The sequence below is a fragment of the Crotalus tigris genome, unplaced genomic scaffold (genome assembly GCF_016545835.1).
Source record: "Crotalus tigris isolate CLP2741 ecotype Arizona unplaced genomic scaffold, ASM1654583v1 scf7180000017614.5298720, whole genome shotgun sequence".
NCBI classification, from domain to species: Eukaryota; Metazoa; Chordata; class Lepidosauria; order Squamata; family Viperidae; genus Crotalus; species Crotalus tigris.
The window spans coordinates 1,916,475-1,938,000 of NW_024096513.1; the positions used below are offsets into that span (position 1 = coordinate 1,916,475).

Consider the following 21,526-nt stretch of genomic DNA (forward strand, 5'->3'; position numbering starts at 1 on the left):
TGGAGATGAAATGAGATTCAATTTAACTTAAATGATATTAACTAAATGTAATGGATAAAATGGCTCATTAGTTACGTGACTTCCCATTCATTAAAAATGTCATTTTGGTATTAGCTTTTGTGGGGTGAGGGCTGGGTCCAGGTGTTCCGGACCCCTTCAACCTGTGTAGATTCCACCTTGTTATTTTAAATGCCCAGGTTGCCTTCGCACATCAAAAGTAACTCTCCCCGAAGATCAGACTCCGCCCCATGGAAGGAAGCGCTAATGTGCAGCCACAGCAGTTCCTGAACTGTCTCATCTGGAAGCCAGCAGAACTATGGGCTGCTGTGGCCACCCTTCCCACTTTGCACAGCTGCAGGGGGCTGTCCTGGCCTCCAATCCCTCTGCTGGTTTTGCCCCCAATATGCCCTCAAGAACACCCAGACCAAGCTAGGAGGAACAGGATTTATGTTGCATACTTAAAAACCACACTGCTTGGAAAGGAAGAAGGAGGAGGAGGAGAAACCAGGTCCTACTTCAGGGCAGAACATGCAAGAGGCAGGCTGCCATTGACAAAAAGAGGAAAAGGTGAGGCAGGAGAGGACATGGCAGGACTCTGCTGGGAGGGGTCTGCCCCCAGGATGAAGGACTGGCGCAGCTTACATGATGCTTGCTGGAGTGAAGACAGGGGCAACGCACAGGGTGTCTGCGATCTCCCAGCCACAGCAGGGGGGGGTACACGTGCTCTCCCGATCCTCTTCTTCCAGATACAGCGATTTCCTCCTCCCCTGGAGGAGCTGGACGGCTTCCCTGCAGGAGAAAGGAGTCAGCTATGGGAAAATCTCCAGTTAGGCTGGGGAAAGGTGTTGGGGGGGGGGGCTGAGCTGAGAGCCCTTGCACTGCAGAAAGTGGCAGAGGCCTGACCTCTCCCAGGACCCGTGAAGCCTTAGATGGCCCTTCCCAAAGGGATGCAGTCAGGCGAGTGAGATTCTTGTAACAGAGGTGACTAAAAATAAAGCTTTTGCTTGAGACTATTCACAAGTCGATTTGCACCCGAGATCAGCTCAGCGTCTGGAACTGAGCTAAGTGGTCATGGGGCCAGGGGACCGTTCCCACTCTGTGACTCAACGGGCATCTAAAATATCAGTTGCAGCAGTCTCAGCCTAAGAGGTGGAGCAGATCAGAAACGGGCTCCATTAGATGACTAGAACTCTGTTTTACTTGGACAGACTCCAGGAACAGAATCTTGCTTGTTGTTTTTTGTTTGTTTCTCCTCTTCCCCTCCCTCTTAAGGCACTGGGGGTGGAGGGGAGCCAGCCTGAGCTTTCTCTCCCGTTTGGACTCAGTGCCGGCTTCTGCACCCGTTGTTGTGTACACAGCTTCTCTATTTGGTTTCTTCAAGTCATCTCTTGGGCTCTCTACAGGCTCTGGGGTAGCCTGTAATTCTTCTGTATTTTTTAAACAATGGGAGAGTCTCGTATGGTAAGAATGCGGTCCATACGCTCTCATTGTTTCAGCATTCTGCGTGATCACCCTGTGCAATTTCGGGGCCAGAGCAAGACCCAGGCCAGCATTTTCTGCTCCCTGGTGGATTCTATTTCGTAACCGGTGGCTTTGTGGAGTGGAAATGCAGGCGCTGCTCCCCCTTTCCTTCCACTCTGAAAACCATCTTACCAGGCCCCTCTGGACATAGCATAGTGTATTTGGGTGGGCGGAGATCCCTGGGAAGACGAGGGGGCGAGCACAGTGTGGGCCCCCATGTTCTCAAAGATCAGCCAGTCCCCGACCTGCAGCTCAGGTAGTTCCAGGTCGTCTGCAATCCGGTCCAACCTGTCCCCAGTCGGTCCCCAGAAGCTGCTGTTGTGCAAAGGGAGATCTGGTGGGGGTTTCTGCAAAGACGAGAAAAGAGCTGTAACCCGCCAGATCTTCTGGGATCCTCCACAGCTACAGTTTAAGCTGACTTTCTGAAGACTGTAATGATCTCCAGATAGTCCTCGATTTATGACCACAATTGAGTCCAAAATTTCCACTGCCAAGCAAGACGGTTGTTAAGGAAGCCCCATTGTACAACCACTGCAGTTGCCAAGTTAGCAGCACTCTTGTCAAGGGAACGGCTTCTCCCTTTGACTGGGACCCTGCAGCCGTCATAAAGATACGTGCCAGTTGCCAAGCGTCCAAATTTTGATCACGTGATCACACGCTGCAATGGTTGTAAGTGTGAAAAACATGTCACTTTTTCCAGTGCCACTGTAACTTTGAATGTTTACTAAATGAATGGTTGTAAGTCAAGGACTATCTGTATTCTGAGATGTTTTATAAATTCTCAGAATCCTAAATCCTATTTGCAGAAATTTTATATATTTTTAGATATTCAGAATGTCTATGGCAGACAATTTCCAGTACTGCAATGTTAGCTACTCTCCCTTTGTATGCCTGGATGGCTCTGCAGGAAAACCGCTGCCCATCAAGGCAGACCCTTCCACGTAAGCAGCCTTCAAGAGTTCAGGGCAGCTTCCACGGGGACCCCCCTCTCTGCTTATCCCCACAGCAGCAAGCTGAAGAAAGAGAGAGGGCCCACAGTCACCCACTGATTTCCCTGGTTGTGGGTGGAAGTGATTCTAGCCCCACAACACTGTGCTGGCCTTCCTTATGCGATCTGCACTGTACCGAAAGCACAAGCCGCTGCTCTCCAAGGCCAGAAGGGAGCCCCTTGCGGCAGGGGAGACTGGGAGGGGGCCCCAGGGCTCCTTCCCTAAAGCCTCCCAGAGGGAGGGAGGGAGGGAGGGAGGGAGCCGGCCTGGGCACTCTGGCTCCCCTTGGCTGAGCCAGGAGCTTCTCCTTACCTTAGGCAGGACGGGGACGGGGCGGATGTTGCTGAAGAGGACCGAGCCAAGAGACCCATAGACGCCATCGTTAATATGGTAGACAAAGCTCTTCTTGCCCTCAGCGTCTTCCTCTGAGGAGACCAAACGGCAGTCGGTCAGGGAGGCCTTGGGAGGCGGAGGACGGGTGCTGATGGGAAGCCCCCAGCCAGGTTGGTGGGTGGCTTCGCTCTTGAGTGCAGACCCTCCCACCTGTGGGAAACTGGACACCCGGCCCTCCCACCCTGGGGGGGAGGGGGATTGAACGTCAGAGTGCAAAATCAGAATTGCACTTCTCTGCCCAGCCAGAATTGGGCCACCCTTTGGGTGGAGGTGGGGAGGTGGCTATGCTCCAAGGGAGAAAAGCAGCGCAGCAGAAACCTCTCCATTACAGGCCAGGCTGATAAGGAAACGCAGCTGTGGTGAGGAAGACCAAGCACAATAGGCCGCCAAAACTTAGGTGGTGCCAATTTGGCCCTTCCTTCCCAAAACAAAGGCCACAAGAAAAATGTTTAAGTAGGTAAAATGCAAATTTGTGCCAATGGGAGGTGGCCCTATCTGTCCACGTGGCCTAGAGCTGACCTGGGGCCTTGTACCCACGTTATCCCATCCTTCTGTGAGCTGCCCTGGCTTCTGGTGGATGCAATGCAGCCGATCATCCTTTATGGAGGCCAGCTGGACAGAGGGCCAGGTCGTTTGCAGCCCACTCGGCTCCTATGAATTCTGCCTGGGCCCACCAGATCTGAAAGAGCCAGTCGGCTCCCACTCCCTCCTGTCAAGCAGGGCCGTCTGAGAGGAGCCACCGAGCGCCGCCTCTCTCATGGTGTCTGTTGGTGGAGCAGCCTACGCCCCACATATGCACAGCCCCAATCTTGCTGTCCCTCTCGACCGACTCTGAGTGCTGGTCAAGAGGTGTTTTGCGGAAATGAACTCAGTCGCTACGTATTGCTCGAGGTTGATGATTTCACGATTTTTAAACATGAGTGGTTTTGAATTGGGCCACTTTATAAATTGAATAAATAAATAAAATAAATTCTAGGTTTGCAAAGCAGCTCCTGATAAGGCTGAGCTTTCATTGGGTTTAGAACGGGATGGACAGAGAGGAAAGGTTGGCTTCTTGATTTCCAGCTGGTCATGTCCAGCCAGGCTCAAGAGAGGCAAAGCTGGGCACTCCCAGGACAGCACTGCCCCTCCAAGGAAAGACAGGCGTGGTCAATTTAGGGGCAGCGTGTCCGGCCAGGGTGTGGCTTGTTCCTCCTAGCCTTGGGTATTCTATGCCCCCAGGTGCCGGCGGTAAGCCAGGGTGGAGGGTCCCTGGGAGGGAGAAAATCCGCTTGGGAACGCTGAACCTACCGTCTGAGCACAGCTGGCCCAGAGGAACCTCCTTCTTGGCAATGATGCTGACCACCAAGGTAAAGGCCGAATGCACGTAGTAGCGCCCCAGCTCAGCAAGGATCTCCACCCCGCAGCCTTCAGGGAAATAGAGGTCCAAGGCAGAGTTGATCACAGCTGCTGTCTGAAAGAGTCCGGTGGGTGGGAGGGAGAAGAGCGGAGAGCTCGCCATTTTACCCAAAGGCACCCAAAGCAGGATTCAAGCATAAGGACTCCTACCTCTTCGAAGTGCCTCCTGGACTCCTCGGCACTGGGAAGCCCTCCTCCAATGGCCAAGAGACGCATCTTGTAGCCCAGCTCTGCACCCATTTCCATGACCAGCCGAGCGTCTGCTATGGATTGGGTGAAGATCTGAGGGTCAGTGCAGCTGCTTCCAATGTGAAAGCTAGAAAGGAAAGCAGGTGAGTTCCCTGTGAACATGTCTATCTAGAAGACTTACTCAGTGGAACTGTGGGGAGCACTGCTGATGTTGCCCTCTGCCTGATTGGGGGGCAGCTTCTATAGGTCACCACCCAGATAATTGGGGTCCCCATCTTGGACACCTCCATGGTTTTCTTTCTTTGGTCAGAGAAAAGCACGAAGGAACACTGTTCTCCCATGCCTCCTCCTGAGCACATCAACACAAGGGCCTCACGGCAGGTGCTTTCAGGTACTTCTGGGTACTGCCTGTTGCTCAGTCTTTTAATCAGGCACGGAGGCCTCCAGCCATGGGGGAAGGGACCGTGGCCATTGGAAGAAAGAACTCAGTGAACTCAACCCAGGGAGGGTTGGCAACTGGCACGAGAAAAGAATCTCTTCCCCCACCTGATGCCTACCACCTCGATGTTCATCTGCTTTGCAATCTCGAGGAGATGTCGGCAGGTTTTAAGGGTGGCCCCAAATTTCACACTGAGATGATTGGCGCACCTGGAGTCATCAGTAGCCAGCTGCAGAATCATTCTGGGGAATGGGAAGCACAGACTTGTTTAGCTACAATTAACAACTGTGCTTTCCCTTCTATTCGCATGATGCAACTGCGCATCACAAGGTCACTGTACAAATATACAGATTACATAATTAATTTAATTAATTTAAATGATGCACATGATCTTTCTCTCTCTCTCTCCCATACATACAAACACTGTCAGCCCTCCAAACCAAAGTCATGCAAGCTGATATTACCTTTATTATCAGGTTAAAGTCACAGAATCTTACAAGTCTAAATGCATTCTGCCTGCTCCCCCCCCCTTTCTCTCCTACCAGAAACTCTTTCTAGGAGCCCAACAGCTCTTGAGGTCTTCTTGTTTAGTGCCTAGATATGGCTAACAAGATTTCTCCCCCATTTTTTGCAGCTGCCTCTTCCTGCATAAGGTCTACAGATGCCTATGCCCTACCTGGCAGACAGGTACCTCCGTGCTACTTTCCCAAGCTCCACTTCATTGTCAAAAGTCATCAGCTGCACCCCTTGGCTGGCCGCGTATCGGATCAGGGAGATCTGCTTGCAGGGACTGGTGCAAATGATCCTCTCTGGTGGAACTCCAGTACTCTTCACCAGGTCCATTTCTGTCTGGGGGGGTTACATCCAGAGATGGTCATCCGAACTTGGGGCTGGGGCTGATGGGGGCCATACAAGACCAGCACTAACCCTCAAATCCCTGCATCCTGTGAAATCCTCCTGGAGAGAGGCCATTGTAAAGGGTCCAAGTCACCACGAAACGCTGACCTTAAGGGGTCAAGGATCCAGAAAGCCAACGGTGGGCTTGAGAGCCAAACGCCCACGGAACTCTGCTTTTCTCTCCTGTTGTTCTCACTGCACGTGTTTTCTTGTGGCAAGTCCCGTGGCCTGCTCAGCTCTATTATCTACTCAAGAGTGAGAAATGTTGGGCCCTTAATAAATGGGAGAAATGTGATATACACTTAACTACCATGACAAAAAGGTAAAAATTTATAGGCACGACCCACTTAGCCAGCACCTCACTTAGCGACAGAAAGTATGATCCCAGTTGTGGTCATGAGACGAGGACCACCCCCACTGCAGGTGGACCTCCACTCATGACTACAACTGGGATCAGACTTCCTGTCGCTAAATGAGGTGCTGGCTAAGTGGGTTGTGCCTGATTTTTTGAGGTAGTTAAGCGAATCACACAAATCCAGTGACCCCATTTACTTTGTCATTGGTGGCAATCACGTGGTCTCTGGGGCACTGCAGCCATCGAAAATACACGCTGGTCTTGTGGCTGTGAGGATGGTAAGCGTGAGGACTGGTCGTAAGCTACATTTTTCAGCGCTGTTGTAATCTCGAACAGTTGCTAAATGGATGGTTGTAAATGGAGGACTGGCTGCAGCCAGGCTGTCTCTCAAGATTCCAAGACTGACATTCACACATGCTTTTCTTTCCGTGCACATAAGGGCGGATCTGCTGCAGGAGAGTTCCACAACTCAGGGGGTCCTGCCGGGGATGGAAAGGGAAAGCCCCCCCCCCGGTGCTTTTTTTGAGAAGACAACGGGGCTTCCTTTGCTTTCCCTTGGAGACATCCCATTTCCCAACCAAGGAGCCTCTTTGGTTGGGGCGCCTGGCTTGATGTGATTCCATGCGGCTGAAACCCTCTGCCTCTGAACTTTTTTGCCTGCACCCTGCAGTCCCCCCCCCCGGGTCACTCCAGCTCACCTTGCTGGTGCAGCTGAATCCGGCCCCCAGCCCTGCCAGCATCTGCACCACTCCCCTGCTGCCGTTGCACTTCAAGGGGTAGACGGGCGTGACCCGTGGCAGGGCCTTGAGGAGGCGCACATGTTTCTTCACCACGTCCTCCAGATTTGCCACGAAAAACGCTTCTCGGCTACCCTGGAGAGGAAGAAACACAATCAGCACCGTCAGAAAGAGATCTGTTCTGCACCCACTTCCATAAAGATTGGAGTCAGGGTAATTCCCTCCAGACACCGTGTCCCCACACCCCCAGCCAGCTCCACAGGGATGTTAGTTTGGACATCGTGGCCTGTCTTAGGAGCCTGCCTCACAAGATAGTTGTACACACCAAGCAGAAAACTCTCCTTCCACTTTTGTAAGGGGGGGGGCACTTAAGTTTGGTTGCATAAATTCTGCAATGGAAGAGCTGAATTCTGGGTACACTGTGGAGTCTTGCACATCGAGGCCTCTTTACCCCAAATGGCTCAGCCACAACTGCCAATGGGCAGTCCACACCCTGGGATGAGCACCCACCCACCCACCCATGCCCACACTCCCTCCGTCCTCAGTGCATGGAAAGCCAACTGTCTTGGTCCTCACCGTCTGGGCAACCTTGAGGAGGAGACTGTCCAGGAGGTCCCTAGTGGTGAAGCCCTCCTCCACCATCATGACATCCGATTCGTCTGGGTACCTGATCATTGTTACCATCAGAGGAGGACCTTTTTGGGAAAGACTCCGTCAGTAAGGGGGATAGTTTTTAAGTATGCAACACGCTGTGGAGGGAAAAAGACAACATCGGGAAGCTCCTTCTCAAACCCTCTGAGATGGCAAGCAGCTACTTCACAGCTCTTCTGCCAGGCCCCGGATGGTTTCCATACATTGAAGCAGGAAGATTAGAGAGGGCTCCCCTTCCTACCCTGGCAGGAGATGAGTAAGGCTCCTGGATCTCTTTCTCCCACCTGATGCACAGGATGGCAAAATATTTCAGGTTGGAAAAGGTGGTCCGGAAAGTCTGAAGATCTGTGGGCCAACTAGGATGATGAGGATTTTTGAAAGCTTACAACTTTTAATACAATTAGTTAGTTGGAAAAGGTGCTACCAGGCTCCCAATCAACATATCTACACGTACAGTAGGACCTTTCAGTGACTACGATCTGAGGCCTGGGGTACAGACTGTGATTTTACAGGTCCAGCAGATGAGGCTGACCCGGAACTAGGTCAGTGTGTTTGCAACATCTCTGCTTTTACATCTTCTGATCAGATACAGATAGTGACAACTTTGTCTTGCTTGCTGAAATGCAAAACGCAAGCATGCTGCTTTCTCCCACACCTATAAAAAGGATAAATGTGGCTGAATGCTTTGCACATTGCCTGCCCTGTTGTTTAACAGAACTTTCTTACGTTGGATGGCAGGGCCAACCACGAGCCCCGTTGGCCCACTAAGGTCAGTCACTTTGCTCCAGAAGCTTCTTAGAAGATGATAATGGGGTGGGGGCACTGCAGTCCCTAGCCTAGTTTGTAACTGCAGACAAAAGGAGTCTCTCTGCAGAAAGCAACATCCCAAGTTTGTCCTCAGATATAAGTGCTGTGCCCTGTGCCCTCTGGTAGCCATTGGGTAAGTGCATAACCCTTCCCATGGCACCCAACTGCTGTCAAAATTCACTTGTGGCCTTTGGGACACAGTAATTGCTGATTAGCAACCTTCATGTCAACTCTACAAATGAGCATGGCTGCAGCCATTTTTCCTACTCATTTTCGGTTGCCTCATAGAACAGAGAAAGGGGGGGGGGTTTTACCCAGGTGCTTTGCTAGTCAAAATAATCTTTTGTCCCATGGGAACCAAGGTCATTGGCTGCTCCCGGGACTAGAGACTGGGTGTTTCATAAAAAGCCCGCCAAACAATTGTATTGATGAAGATAGTTGCTTACATAGCTTTTGTGGGTGGGACATTTAACTTTGTATTGGGGAATTATTCCTTGTGTAGATTTCTTGACTGTGCCAATACTTTGTAATTAATAAACATGTTCTTTGAGGAACTTGCATGCCTCAGAGTTCTGCTTTATTCATCTCTGTCTGTTGGGACCATGACACTTCTCTTGTTTCTGATTATTGTGTGTAAAATAAAGGGTTGTGGAAAAACTTGGATTGAAGCAGAACGGTTAGTGAAGTGATAAATTGTGAGGGTAGCTTAGAATTGACTTTGGAGTAAGAATACCCGTACTCCTGGCACCCCCTATTTTTACTGATGAACTGTTGGACAGGAATAAGTCCTGCCTTAATGATGAAAGCCAGCTGGGTGACTTTGGGCCAGTCTCTCGGTCTCAGCCCAACCCACCTCACAGGGTTGTTGTTGTGGGGAAAGTAGGAGGAAGGAGTCTAGGATAGGTTTGCCCTCTTGATTTATTTGTAAAAAATAATAACGAATGGGATACAAATAAAATAAAATATATAAATAAATGGTCACCCAAGTGAGAGTTTAGAACACCTTTTCATTGTACCACTTTTAGGATATGGCAATATCCGAGTACCACCAGTCACCTAGCAAGGTGTCAAAAACATGATGACAAAAAAAGGGAAAAAATGTGATAAAGTACAGGTAGTCCTCATCTTACAACAGTTCGCTTAGTGACTGTTTGAAGTTACAATGGCACTGAAAAAAGTGCACCCCAAGGCACAGCCGAGCAAGACACCTGCCTGCCCATCCAGCGGCGCTCTTCCTCCTATCTGAGGTTTTCATTGTTGTCAGCATGTCTGTTGAGGATTGGCAGCGGGGGGTGGGGTGGGGGGTGTTTGATTTTTATTCCCCCCGTCTGTTGATTGGTTGCAGCAGGTTTTGGTCACTTCACATGACCCTGGGACACTGTGACTGTCATAAATATTCAGATGCTGAATATTACATTACATTACATCACAAGACCCTGGGGATGCTGCAACAATCCAGGTGATCGGCGCTTCTTCTGGGCTCAGCAGAAGCACCAGGATCAGTGCCGAGCTCCAGCTGGAGCCTGGCGCTGATCCTGGCACTTCGGCTGAGCCCTGACAGCCCTGCAGCTCCAGCCGTCTCTCGCTCAGGCTTGTGCGGTGCTGCCATCGGTTCAGCTCATTCCCCTCTCCCGCTACCACTTTTCTAGGATGGTCGCGTACCACCTGCCAGGTGCCAATGTACCACAGGTGGTACCCGTACCACTGGTTGAAAAGCCCTGGTTAGAAAACATTCTAGAAGCAGGGACATTGATTCTGACTTCCTTATTTTTGCTCCAGCAGATTTACAAAAAGGAAGGAAGGAAGGAAGGAAGGAAGGAAGGAAGGAAGGAAGGAAGGAAGGAAGGAAGGAAGGAAGGAAGGAAGGAAGATGTAGGCCAAACCAGTTCTGATCAGAGCCTTGCTTGTTCCATGTTTTGGGAAGCATCAAATGATCCCTGACAGGGAGAGGAGCTGCGTACAGTAAGTTGAGGAGAGAGTTTTGGATTGCACGACCAGGAGGGGATTCACAAAGGGGAAGGAGGATCTGTGGAAACCCTCTGAGACTGAGACATCTCATCAAGTTCATTCAGAGGAAAAAATCCTGTTCCCAGACCAGCCCTTAGTCACTTGTGGAATCCCCGTTCAATCCACCCACCCGTAGCAAGCCTGGAAAAATAAAACTTGGTAGGGAGTTAAATGGGATAACAATTTGGATAAAGGTTATCTGAGAAAGTGCACGTTTATATTTGTGTGTGTGCGTCTCTACTGTCCTATAAATACTTATGGCATTTCTTTTTAAAAAGTGAGCTTTTGTGAGATTCTCTCCAGTGCAGACCAAAATCTGCCTCCCCGCCAGGCTCTCTTGCGTGTCCCATGTCAGACGGATATTAAAGCGTTTAATGGGTCAGACAAGAGGGAGCACCAGATCTCTGTTGCTCCTGGCCTTTTCCCATGCTTGGGAGGGGGGCAGGTTGCTTCCCCATCCCCTCCTTGCCCCCCCATTCCTTGTCCAGGGGAGGGGCTCACCGTCCCGAAGCCTTCCTCCTTCTCAGGTGGCTAGGTGTAATACCAGGGGGGTTCTCCGTTGAACTCTGAGCTTCTGCAACACCCCGAGGCGCAGTTGCTGCTGGGGATCCGAGGTCTCTGCAGAGGGGCAGGCGGGAGACAGGAAGGAGGGTCAGAACCCTGCAAGCTCTCTCTCCCCTAAGCCACAATCCAAGCCCTCCCCCAGGCCTACTACTGGACCCCTCTCCTCCCTTCCGCCCACCTTAAAAAGCATTTAAACGGATTTTGCCCATGGGTCTCCCAAGAGTAAATATAGGCTTCGGCAGTGGCTCCTCCTCCTCCTCCTCCTCCAAAGCCTACACCATGCAAAGCAGCACCAGCTAATCTTCAGCTCTGGGTGGATGCTGGTCCCTTATATATTGCCCCACCCCGCATCTCTCCTCACAAGAGTCACCATGGTGACCAAGCCCAGCAATCCGATTGGCTGATGGGGAAGAAACAAAGCAGGAGTCATGAAGAGATGCTGAACTGGTGGTCCAGAGGCTGGGAAGAGGGAGGCCAGAGGGGCTTCTGGCTGAGGATTTTCTTTGGGGGTGGAAGCAGTTCCCCAAATGTGTTGCCCTCTGCCAGGAGAAGCAGTTGCAGATCAGGGGTCTCCCCGAGGAAGGACGCCAAACAGGATCCATCCCTCAGCAAAAGGATTTATTTACTGTTAGCTGTGACTTTTTATACATTTCTGCATTACATTACACGGGCATATTAAAATGGAATGTTTGATGTGAATTTTATATAGCTCCTTTCTCTTTCTTACTACTTATATGCCTTTTTTGCCTTCACCTACAGTAATGGCAGGTTCTGCACAAGCATGTTTTCAAAAGCAAAAAGCCATTGTTAAATGAGAAAAAAGCAATAAAACCTAAAAGCTTGGCTTTCACCTCAGAAGCACCCATGCTAGCAGTACAATGGAAAACAGGAATTTTATCAACTGTTCTTCCTAAACCAGTTGTCAACACAAGATGACAGAACCCTTCACATAGATGCATACCCACACCCATTTCCACAACTGGAGACTGCAAGGCAGAGACCCCTGTGATTAAGAAGTCCGCTGCAGCTGGTCTTCATCTCCCCAGGCACTCTGGCTATCCTCAGAAGGTCCCTTGCCAAGAGTAATGGCAAGTGGCTAGTGGCAAGTGGCCCCACTCATGGAGAGAGCACAAAGATTCACTTAAGGTTTGGGGCACCCTTCAGAAACAGATTTCCCCATTAGGCTATTTTACTACCAAGGAAAACCACCATGCTTCTCCCAGATCATGTCAGCCATTTTGATTTTATATATTGTGAGAGCAATATCACTGGACACAGCCAGCATGTATTTACCATGGTTGCAGAGTCCTGGGGCCACTTGATCGCCATTCGCAAGATTCAACAAGCAGTCAATGGGAAAGCTGGATTCGCTTAGCAACTGCAGTGATTCGCTAAATAACTATGACAAAAGGAGTCATAAAATTCGGGCATGACTCATTTGACAACCTCCTCGCTTAAGAATAGAAACCTTAGTTCCGTAACTGGAAAAGTACCTGTTATTTTGGGGTCTGATCCCTAGAGGGCGCCAACGTGTTGCCCCACCGCGACCTGGCCCATGGCTGCCGCCCAGAGGAGGCGCTTGGGAAGCGCAGGCCAAGAGCCAAACTGGAGAAAAAAAGGCGGGTTGAGGGGGGCGACTCTCCCTCCAAAGAGCAAGCACTCCGGCGATGATACGGACAGGTTGGGGTTTCTTTTAAAATGCAACGAATAGAAGAGCAGCAGAAGTGGAGGCAACGAGTGTCGCTTGTGGTGAAAAAGTCTCCAGCCAGAAAGCCAACAATGGCAGAGGGTTCAAGTGATCTGCCCATTGGCCTAAGGAAGCACGCTGCAGTAAGACACTCGCAGAGCTCCAGGTGGAGCTCCAACAGGTGCTGATCAAGGGATTCAACACAGTATAGAGCAGAACAGCGTTTCTCAAGCTCTTCAACTCCCAGAATTCCTCCCAAACGTTGCCTGAATCCGTTTCCGAGCCTGGTAAACCCGCCCGGAGGGGGCACGCGAGCGCCACCTTCCGATTACCAGGCGGGGGAGCCGCAGGATCTTTTCCTCCCATTCTCCGGGAATACATTTGCGTGCAGCCCAACACATTTGGTCACGCAGCCCAAGAACGAAAGCCATCTCTGCCAGAGAGTGCGCAGGCGCAGCTCTACCATCCCCGCCTCCTTTTGAGGCGAGACGCCCAATCAGAGGCAAGATCCCGCCGCCGCGATAAGGTGATCGGGCGAAAGCCGTGCACGCCGCCTGAGGGACGGCCGTCGCCCCAATGGCCAGGCGCGCGGGGCGGGTCTCCCGCGCTCGGCGGCTGGGTCAGGTGGCGGCGCGGGAGGGGCCGGGCGAGCGGCGCGATGGCTCCGAGCGCGGAAGGCGGGCGAGACGCGCTGGGACGCGGGGCCCGGAAGGGCGTGCGGGCCCTGCTCCTGGGGCCGCCCGGGGCGGGGAAGGGCACTCAGGTGAGTTTTCCTTGGTCGCTCCGACCCGGCTGTCCCCAGAGGCGCCCCGGCCCGCGGCGGCAGAGTCCGGCTCGGAGGGGGCCCGCTCGGGTCCTGCAGGGGAGCCGCTCCGCGGGCGGGGCGGGCCGGGAGCTCCGGCGGCGCACTTCGGGGGAGGGCAGCGGGCCCGTCTGGCCGAGCAGCCCGTGGCCGGGCCCGGGCAGGGCGTCTCGGCAAGGAGCCTGGGGCCGGTGGGCCGGCGTCTGCGGGGAAGGGGGCGCGCGGGCGGGGCCAGATTCTTCATGCTGGCTGGGGGATTCCGGGCAGCGCCGGCCCAGAGCAGGACGGCGGTGGCCCCTCGTTTTAAAGAGCGGAATCGAAGCGATTCCTTCCAGGTGCAGCCCCGAAAGGTGCAGCGTCGGCCAGCAGTTGCCCTGAGCCGGAGTCGTCCATGCCCGGCCGTCTTTGGGCCAGAGCTCCTCTCTCGGCGGAGCCAGCGCCTCCCTGCCTGGCTCTCGTCCCAGGGAGGCCTTCGCCCTTTGCCCCGCCGGGCAGGGCGGGGCGGCGGGTCCGAGGCGCTGTCTTGCGAAACGGGCTTCTCTGGCCCTTCTCGGCAAGACCTCTCCGGGGACGGCAGCCCCGGGCTCAGCCGTGCCCTGCAAAGATGCAGAGCCGGGAGTCTCCGGGCAGCTCTCAGATTCGGCCGTCAGGCTCCCCGACCGATCCTTCGGCCCCAGCCCGGCGTCCATGGGACGCTCCCTCCTGGGCCAGAGGTGCAAAGCAAAGGAGGCAGCGCCTGGCTTCCTTGGCCCTCGAGTCTGGCCCGGGTGCGGAGCGGGGTGAGAGACAGGGCGCTTGGTTGCCCTGAGTTGCTAGGGGCCAGGAAGGGGAGGGCAGGTTTATCCCTCTGAGCTTTTTGAAGACTTCTGACAGAATGCTGTTCTGCTGTTGGGAACAGGTTATTATTGTTGGACCTCCTGGCTGTCTGATCAAGGGAAGCTTTATACTTCCTTTGATATTTATTTCCTCCAAGGATTATCTGTAGCCCATAAAAATGGAAATCTTTAGTGGAGAAGGAATAATGAAGTATTCCTTAGTATTTTCTTCTTTTTAAGATACATGAAAGCGTTAAGTTGCAAAAGAAATTATATTTCCTCATACTAAATCAAAAGCCATATTCTTTAGTTCAACAATTTGCTATAAAGAAATAAATCACAATGAAAGTACGGATAGTTCTGACTTACAACTGATTGCTTAGTGATTGTTCAAAGTTATGATGGACTTGAAAAAGCTATCTAAGACCCAGATTTAAATTTGTTCCATCTCCCCCCCCCCCAGAACAATGAATTTGGTTAGTAATCATGGTGTTTGCTTAATGACTGCCACAAAAAGGGTTTTAAATTTGGACCGTTGTGTGGTAACTTGCTTTATGAACTTCATGACTTATGACCAAAATTGCAAGCTCAATTACAATTGTAAGTCAAGGACTACCTATATATAACCGAGAACTGCTGACTCTTCTTTCTCGTCCAGGCTCCTCGTCTCGCTGAAACGTACTGTGTGTGCCATCTGGCTACGGGAGATATGTTGAGGGCGATGGTGGCTTCGGGCTCAGAGCTGGGGAAGAGGTTGAAGGAGACGATGGATGCTGGGAAGCTGGTGAGTGAGGAGATTGGCGTCCTCTGTGGTAGTTTTTGGGCTGTGCTTTCCAAAAGTTCAAGAAGAAGACTCCTCTGTCTACTGAATGTTGACTTAAACCAGCCTCTCCTGTCCTGCCACATTGTTCCCCAAATAACAGGCCGATGGGGACTTGCAGGGCAGGGAGGAACATCATGACCTCATTGCACAGTGGCAGAAGGAGTGGAAACTGGTTTCCACAGATGCCTCTGAACAGACCAGAATCCCATTAGGTCCAATTCTGGAAAGTGTCAGGGGTGGGGCGGGGTGTGACGCTGGCTTGCTCTGTTCCAGTAGTATCCTTTGCTCTTTGAATTAAAGGCTTAAACATTGCAAAGCTGCACCCAAACAGGCAGGTTGAGCAAGGCGATTGTAAATCAGCTGTGGCCGGGATCACCACAAGCACAATTTTTTAGTGGATTTGAGTGGATCCAGCAGCTACTGCACCCACTGGGTTCCCCTTCCTCTTTTATTAGGTGAGTGATGAGATGGTGGTAGAGCTGATTGAGAAGAATCTTGAGACCCCACTCTGCAAAAATGGCTTCCTCTTGGACGGGTTCCCTCGCACTGTGCGACAAGCAGAGATGGTGAGTGCTGTCCTTGGGCTTGGACATCACTTGTGCCCTGTGCAAAGCGGACACCCTGCGTGTTGCCAGTAGTTCAAGGAGGCATGTCCTGGGAGGGGGTCTTAGTCCTGTCGGAAGCGCCAAGAAGGGAACGTGCTCTGCCTTTGACTCCGTTTGCTGGCTGCACAGGTCTGCCTTGGCCCAGAAGAGATTTGGTGAGCTTCGGTGCGAATTAGCTCACTAGGCTGCCTCCTTTTCACAATTTTACAGCTGGACGAGCTGATGGTGAAGAGGAAAGAGAAACTAGATTCAGTCATCGAATTCAGCATTGCTGACTCCTTGCTCATCCGGAGAATCACTGGACGGTAACTGTCATTTTCCTTGGGGGATGTTGCTGCCTTTGACCATCGTGCTACAAAGCCAAGGGCGAGAGTGTGGAAGCATTTTATAAAGGAAAGATGCTTCCACTTAGAAGCATATTTTGTAATACAAGGGGAGCAGATCAGCCCATTGTGATCAGTGGTCAGTGACTAAATAGGAAATACCTGGAGTCCTACATAGGGAAACCTTTAGTTATGCTGCAAATCCAAGTCATCTGTGTATGTGTGTTGTCTGAGTGTGTGCTGAAAGAAAACTCCCCGTCCTTGGTGGCCTTGCATCACTCCCTTGATTTTACCAGTGCTGTAGTGATGTTCCCAACACATTCCCTCTTTGTACCCTTCTGTTTCCTTTTCATTTATGAAAAATTGCTTTCCTAACCTTTGGAAATTGCAAAGGTTTTAAATTATAGAGCTTGTAGACTAGCTTTGCCCCATATAGGTGCTTGAGATGAAAGAGGGATGAGGCTTTTCTGTGTTTCCCTTCCAGGCTGATCCACCCAGGAAGTGGCCGTTCCTACCATGAGGAATTCAACCCACCCAAGGTCGATATGAAGGACGATGTATGTGTCTCCCCTTTGGGGGTTTGTATTGAAATGCTTCTAGTTGTTCTAAAGCCTTAGGATATCTTTGGGGGGTGGGAACTAGAAATTGTTGTGTTTTTTTCACCGTGACCCCTGCAGGGTGGAACATCCTCCCCTTGGAGATCAGAATGGCTCCAACCCTGTTAGTCTTTTCTAAAGCCCTAAAACCTGGCTGTGCTCCTGAGCCTGGATGGCTGACTATGCTAAGCTGTGCCCAGCTTCCTTGCTGTGCTGCTAACTGGCTAAGGAACTCAGCTGTTGTGTGTATTTGTTTTGAAGGTTTTTATTGTATTAAGATATTTTTAGCATTTTAATTTCAATATATTTTTTGATTTGCAAGCTGCCCAGAGTCATTGACCGTAATGGGTGGCTATCAAAAATTCATTCATGAACAAATTAATATGCCAGAGGCAGGAGGAAGGTCAGCCCAGGAGCTGTCACCACCGGTCAGCTTCCAGCTGGCGATCTTCTCTGGGTTACTTTCAAGCCAGGCCTTGGGAGAGGGCCCAGGGGTTGCACAGGCAGGACACTGCTGTGAGGACCCCCACTGTAGGGATGGCCAGTGGGAGGGGAATGGTCAAACAGGATGCAGGGAGTCCACAAGTTATGACCGTAATGGATCCTGGCAATGACGCTTGTAAGTCATGACATTCATAAAGAGGGTCATCCTGTGACTGGACCCAATCTTACATTTTGGGGGCAGTCATTAAATGAACCCAGCAGTCATTCAGCAAATGCCACAGTTGTTAAGCGAACCCCTGTTCGTTGGTTTTGTTGGAACCAGGAAGTAAATTCTGGTTTCTGGCAAAAGCATTGTGGATTGCAGCCACGGGCGCTCCAGCTGTTGATGGGAGGGCCGGTTGCCGAATGCCCAGAATGCAGCCCTGTGGCCACGGGGGTTGGGTGACATCAGAACTTTGAAACAGGGCCATAAGTAGTTTCCTGGAGGTCTGTCATAACCTCAGGTGGTCACTAAATGACTGATAATTGCCAAGGACTCCCTGTAAGACACGGTGTCAAATTTGCCACGTCACGTGACGTGTTGCAACGTATCACAACTTTTTTTGCATCGCCAGAGCTGGGGTGGGCGCAGCTTCTGCATGATGCAACCGGCCCGCGGGCTGCCAGTTTGACACCCCTGCTGTAAGAGTTGCCCAATTCAATGCCAGGCCAAGTCACTGACCCCAGCAGCAGCCTCATGCTTGGCTGAAAAGAGGGACGGAGCGAATGGGAATCATCTCAGCAACCGCTCAGAGGGGCTTTGTGCCTTCAGCTGCTTGGGGTGGCTTGATGTCTGCGTCGTTAAGGGTTGGGTGCCAGTCTTTTCCAGCTCAGAAATGCTGAACAGTGGTGGGTCCTTGGCTGGTGCCCTCACTGACAAATTGCTGCCCTTGCCAGGTCACCGGGGAATCTCTGATCCGCCGGTCAGATGACAACGAAGCAGCGCTGAAAACACGCCTGAAGGCTTATCACACCCAGACCAGTCCGCTGGTAGACTACTACTCCCGGCGTGGAATCCATACAGCTATTGATGCTTCCCAGTCTCCAGATGTGGTTTTTGCCAGCATCCTGGCAGCTTTCTCAAAAGCAACAAGTAAAGACCTGGTTATGTTCATATAAGGCTCTTCTCTTCCTTTCTTCTCCTTTCCTGTCTTCTGGGGTCAACAAGAAAGAAGGCTGTGGGAGTAGGAGCAAAGCAATTGTGGAGAAAGGCTGTACAAGCAGTCCATTAAACAGACATGTGACTCTTCATTTGTAACGGATATTTCTTTTTTTAATACACGGGAACTCTCTGTGGCTGTGTGCGCAGCTGGCCAGCGGGGGGCGCACTGCTGTCCAGATGGGGAGCCTGGAAACCTATTCAGGCAAAGGCAAAAAGGCATTTGACATATCTGGAGAATTGGTTAAATCAGGAAATGCTGCAGTTTCTGCTTTTCCGGCTATGGATCAACTTTTACAGCAGTCCTGAAGGCCCCACCTGAATAGCAGCCGGAAGGAAAGTGGCTGGCCACAAGTTCGGCTCTGTAACCACAAAACACGGAGGGCCGCCACAGCTTAAGAGGGAGGCTACATAAGCAGATTTGTTCACTTGGGTGATTCACAGAGGTTTGAATTCTTCTTTTCCTTTCCTGCCTGGGTCAAGTGGAACTGACTGGCACAACATAAGATGTCCCCAAGGCAGGCTTTGTCCCACACAATCATAAGCTGGAGACGAAAGGAAAAGCTTTTGTAGGCGACATAGAATGCAGAGGCTGCTTTATCTATTTCATTTATAAAAAATAAAAATTCATGTAGTTATGGATTTTTAGAAGAAGTGACTTGGAGATGAGAAGTGGGTGGTAACATTTCTAAGGGGTTGGAGACTGGGTTTTGTGTGTTCCACGCAAATACATTTTAAGTAAAATGGGGAAGTTGGTACAAAACAGCATTCTGGACAGTTTTTTGGGGTGGAGAATTCAGATTTTCTTCATGTAGAATTCCAGGGAAGAAGAATTTTTACTGAGGCCAGTGATCAATCTGGGAATTCCACATTGGTTATGTGATGTTGTTGTCATCGCATAACGAATGCGAGAAAGCTGGCTCAGGATTTCCCAGCTGCATCGAGGCCGAGTGGCCGTGCCACGGGGGTCAGAGCCACAGAACTGTCTGTTCTTCCTACTTGGGTCTTTGGTCAGCGTTGAGCCTCTTACGCCACATCCTGCTGTGTCCCACTTTGCTCCTGGAATGGAGTGGCTGCTGGCTGTCTGCCTAAGGCCCTTTTGCTGGGGGGGCCAAGCGGGCCCTTTCCCCCTTTTCGATTTTTGCCTCTTGAGATTTTTGGCTAAGAGCCTCCAGCTGCCCTTGAGCCAGCCTCGGCTCCGTCCGCACCAGTCTCTCCTGGCCCCCTGTCAGCCTCTGCCGACCAGCAGGGAGGGAGCTCCTGAACTCTGCCTCCCTCTTAGGGGCTCCTGCTGGGCTGGTTTGGTGCAACGTTCCTTGACTTCCCTGCACTTCAGACCTACGGCCAGGACAGAAATGCTGCCCAAGAGGATGGTCAGTAGCTGGTTGGTCATTCAGCTGCGCTTGGCGGGTCAGAAGGCAGCCAGGGTTTGGTAGGATTGAGAAGTGGAGGAAGCATTTCTCTCGACTGATCTGTGTTTTCCTTTCTTTTTTCCTCCTGCAATTTATGTTTCTGTTCTCAAAGAGTGAAGTTCTCCCTTTGAGGAATTCTAAGCAACCAAAGTCATCTCCTGCCGGGCAAGGAAATGCAGCACCACAAACATAACAGGTCACAGAGAGTTTTTCAGCCTTTAAAAGAAAGGAAGGCAGTGAATTAACATTTCTACCAGAAATTACTTTTTTAGTGATTGTTAACAATCCTATTTGCACATTGCTGATCACTCCCAACTCTAAAGTTGCAAATGAGACTTGGATGGTCACATAAATTAATATAATAAATATATAAAGCTATCATGTGGATCTTAAGAGTTCCAGCTTCCAGAATAGTTAACTGGAAGCTACTTCCTTCCCCGCAAAGGTTCAAAAAGACTGATTTGGGGACCAAAGGCAGCTGATTAAGATAATTAAAACACCTCCAAATTTCTGTTCCCAATTTTACTTCTGCTTTTCTCAATACTTTTAAAGAACGTTTCCATTTCAGGTGAGTAAGCAGCTTTCTTTTTAAAGTGACCTGGTCCCCACTATTTTTGCCTCTTAGGATTTTTGGCTAAGAGCCTTCAGCTGCCCTTGGCTCCCAGCTGTGGCTTTGGCCACATTGGGAATTCTGGGAATTGCAATCCCCAACATCTTGGCAGGTCATGTTAGAGAAAAAGGTTATTATTGCCCTGGTGCTCCTTGCTGCAAACTGCTTTCGTGTGCATTATAAGGCGCCCTGAGATAAATGCAACAAAAGGTAGGACCTAATTGCTTATGAACAACAGAGCTGTTCAAGTGCCTGCTTTGCTTCTAAGCTGTACATCTCTGCTGCCTGTCTGCTATAAAGTGTGGTTTGTTAATGAGTTTTTAAGGATTGTTTCTCTTTATATTTGTCTTCATTTCAGCCGTGTGATTCCAGACAGCAAACACAGCCCACGACTGCATCAAGCATGGCATGTTCAACAACTGTCCCCCCCCCCAGCTTTGTTCTTAGAACAGAGAATGAGGGTGGGGGTGAAATGGAAGGCTTCATCAAAAGAGGGAAGGAAATTGCCAACTGTTGGGGTTCTCTCCAGAATTGCACTAAGGAGGAAATCCTGTTTTTTAAGAAAAGCAAATCAGGAAGATAAGAATAAAGTATTGCTGCAGACTTGAGGGGCAGAGTGCTTAATTGTGAAATCAGTTATTTGTAATCTTTCAAAAGGAATTTTTAGCATTTAGGAAAGCAGGATCTACCAAGCTTGACTGCTAGTGCCTTTTCTCCTGATTATTTCCAAGATTTTTAGATGGCCTTGGTTCTGTTCCCAACATGTGTTTGAGGCTCTCTTGCAACAGAGCCCGTAACTCTGGGTTCATCCTTTGCCTCCTCCTGCCCAAGTGGTTTCTCCCTGGGTTGGCTGGAGAACCTGTGAGAGGAATCACGGAGTCCTAGTGGACAATCCCTTAAAGAGGAGCCAGCCGTGTGCTGCAGCTGCCAAAAAAAAAAAAGCCAATACAGTGCTAGGTTGCATTAACAGGGATAGAATCAAGATGAGGTGTTAATACCACTTTACAAGGCCTTGGTAAGGCCACACTTGGAATACTGCATCCAGTTTTGGTCGTCACAATGTAAAAAAAATGTTGAGATTCTAGAAAGAGTGAAGAGAAGCAACAAAGATGATTAGGGGACTGGAGGCTAAAACATAACAAGGAACGGTCGCTGGAATTGGGTATGTCCAGTTTAATGAAAAGGAGGACGAGGGGTGACATGATAGCAGTCTTCCAATATCTCGGGCTGCCACAAAGAAGAAGGGGTCAACCTCTTCTCCAAA

At 50.7% G+C, this 21,526-nt stretch overlaps 2 protein-coding genes across 14 annotated transcripts; one reads left to right on the top strand and one right to left on the bottom strand.

Moving 5' to 3' along the window:
- Positions 1 to 430: 430 nt before the first annotated feature.
- Positions 431 to 12,922, bottom strand: AZIN2 (antizyme inhibitor 2). Of its 11 annotated transcripts, XM_039328183.1 has the most exons (13): positions 12,441 to 12,920; positions 12,241 to 12,346; positions 10,885 to 11,001; positions 7,495 to 7,667; positions 6,880 to 7,053; positions 5,857 to 6,071; positions 5,606 to 5,774; positions 5,037 to 5,171; positions 4,452 to 4,617; positions 4,194 to 4,356; positions 2,823 to 2,935; positions 1,654 to 1,868; positions 431 to 789 (listed from the first exon to the last, which is right to left on the bottom strand). In XM_039328183.1, the coding sequence occupies exons 6-13, from the start codon at positions 5,870 to 5,872 to the stop codon at positions 639 to 641; spliced, it is 1,128 nt and encodes a 375-aa protein (XP_039184117.1). In that variant the 5' UTR covers positions 5,873 to 6,071; positions 6,880 to 7,053; positions 7,495 to 7,667; positions 10,885 to 11,001; positions 12,241 to 12,346; positions 12,441 to 12,920; the 3' UTR covers positions 431 to 638. The 11 variants fall into 11 exon arrangements, with proteins under 11 accessions (XP_039184117.1, XP_039184108.1, XP_039184140.1 ...); XM_039328174.1 differs by lacking the exon at positions 5,857 to 6,071 and having other exon boundaries at positions 5,621 to 5,778; positions 12,441 to 12,922; XM_039328206.1 differs by lacking the exon at positions 5,857 to 6,071.
- A 317-nt stretch (positions 12,923 to 13,239) lies between these two features.
- On the top strand, positions 13,240 to 20,870 carry AK2 (adenylate kinase 2). Of its 3 annotated transcripts, XR_005554853.1 has the most exons (8): positions 13,240 to 13,397; positions 14,910 to 15,035; positions 15,530 to 15,640; positions 15,890 to 15,984; positions 16,487 to 16,559; positions 17,979 to 18,174; positions 19,765 to 19,848; positions 20,621 to 20,870. XR_005554853.1 is itself a non-coding variant. In XM_039328249.1 (7 exons), the coding sequence occupies exons 1-7, from the start codon at positions 13,293 to 13,295 to the stop codon at positions 20,626 to 20,628; spliced, it is 714 nt and encodes a 237-aa protein (XP_039184183.1). In that variant the 5' UTR covers positions 13,240 to 13,292; the 3' UTR covers positions 20,629 to 20,870. The 3 variants fall into 3 exon arrangements, 2 of the variants coding, with proteins under 2 accessions (XP_039184183.1, XP_039184175.1); XM_039328249.1 differs by lacking the exon at positions 19,765 to 19,848; XM_039328241.1 differs by lacking the exons at positions 19,765 to 19,848; positions 20,621 to 20,870 and having other exon boundaries at positions 17,979 to 18,332.
- Positions 20,871 to 21,526: the final 656 nt, after the last annotated feature.

Excerpts from the sequence above, each read along its gene's own strand:
- AZIN2 (XM_039328164.1), bottom strand. The coding sequence starts at position 7,602 with ATGGTAACAATGATCAGGTACCCAGACGAATCGGATGTCATGATGGTG. Across the intron at positions 5,779-6,879 it reads GATTCAGCTGCACCAGCAAG|ACAGAAATGGACCTGGTGAA; the intron begins GTGAGCTGGAGT and ends TAACCCCCCCAG. Across the intron at positions 4,618-5,036 it reads ATCGAGGTGGTAGGCATCAG|CTTTCACATTGGAAGCAGCT; the intron begins GTGGGGGAAGAG and ends TTTCCTTTCTAG.
- AK2 (XM_039328241.1), top strand. The coding sequence starts at position 13,293 with ATGGCTCCGAGCGCGGAAGGCGGGCGAGACGCGCTGGGACGCGGGGCC. Across the intron at positions 15,985-16,486 it reads ATCCGGAGAATCACTGGACG|GCTGATCCACCCAGGAAGTG; the intron begins GTAACTGTCATT and ends TTTCCCTTCCAG. Across the intron at positions 16,560-17,978 it reads AGGTCGATATGAAGGACGAT|GTCACCGGGGAATCTCTGAT; the intron begins GTATGTGTCTCC and ends TGCCCTTGCCAG.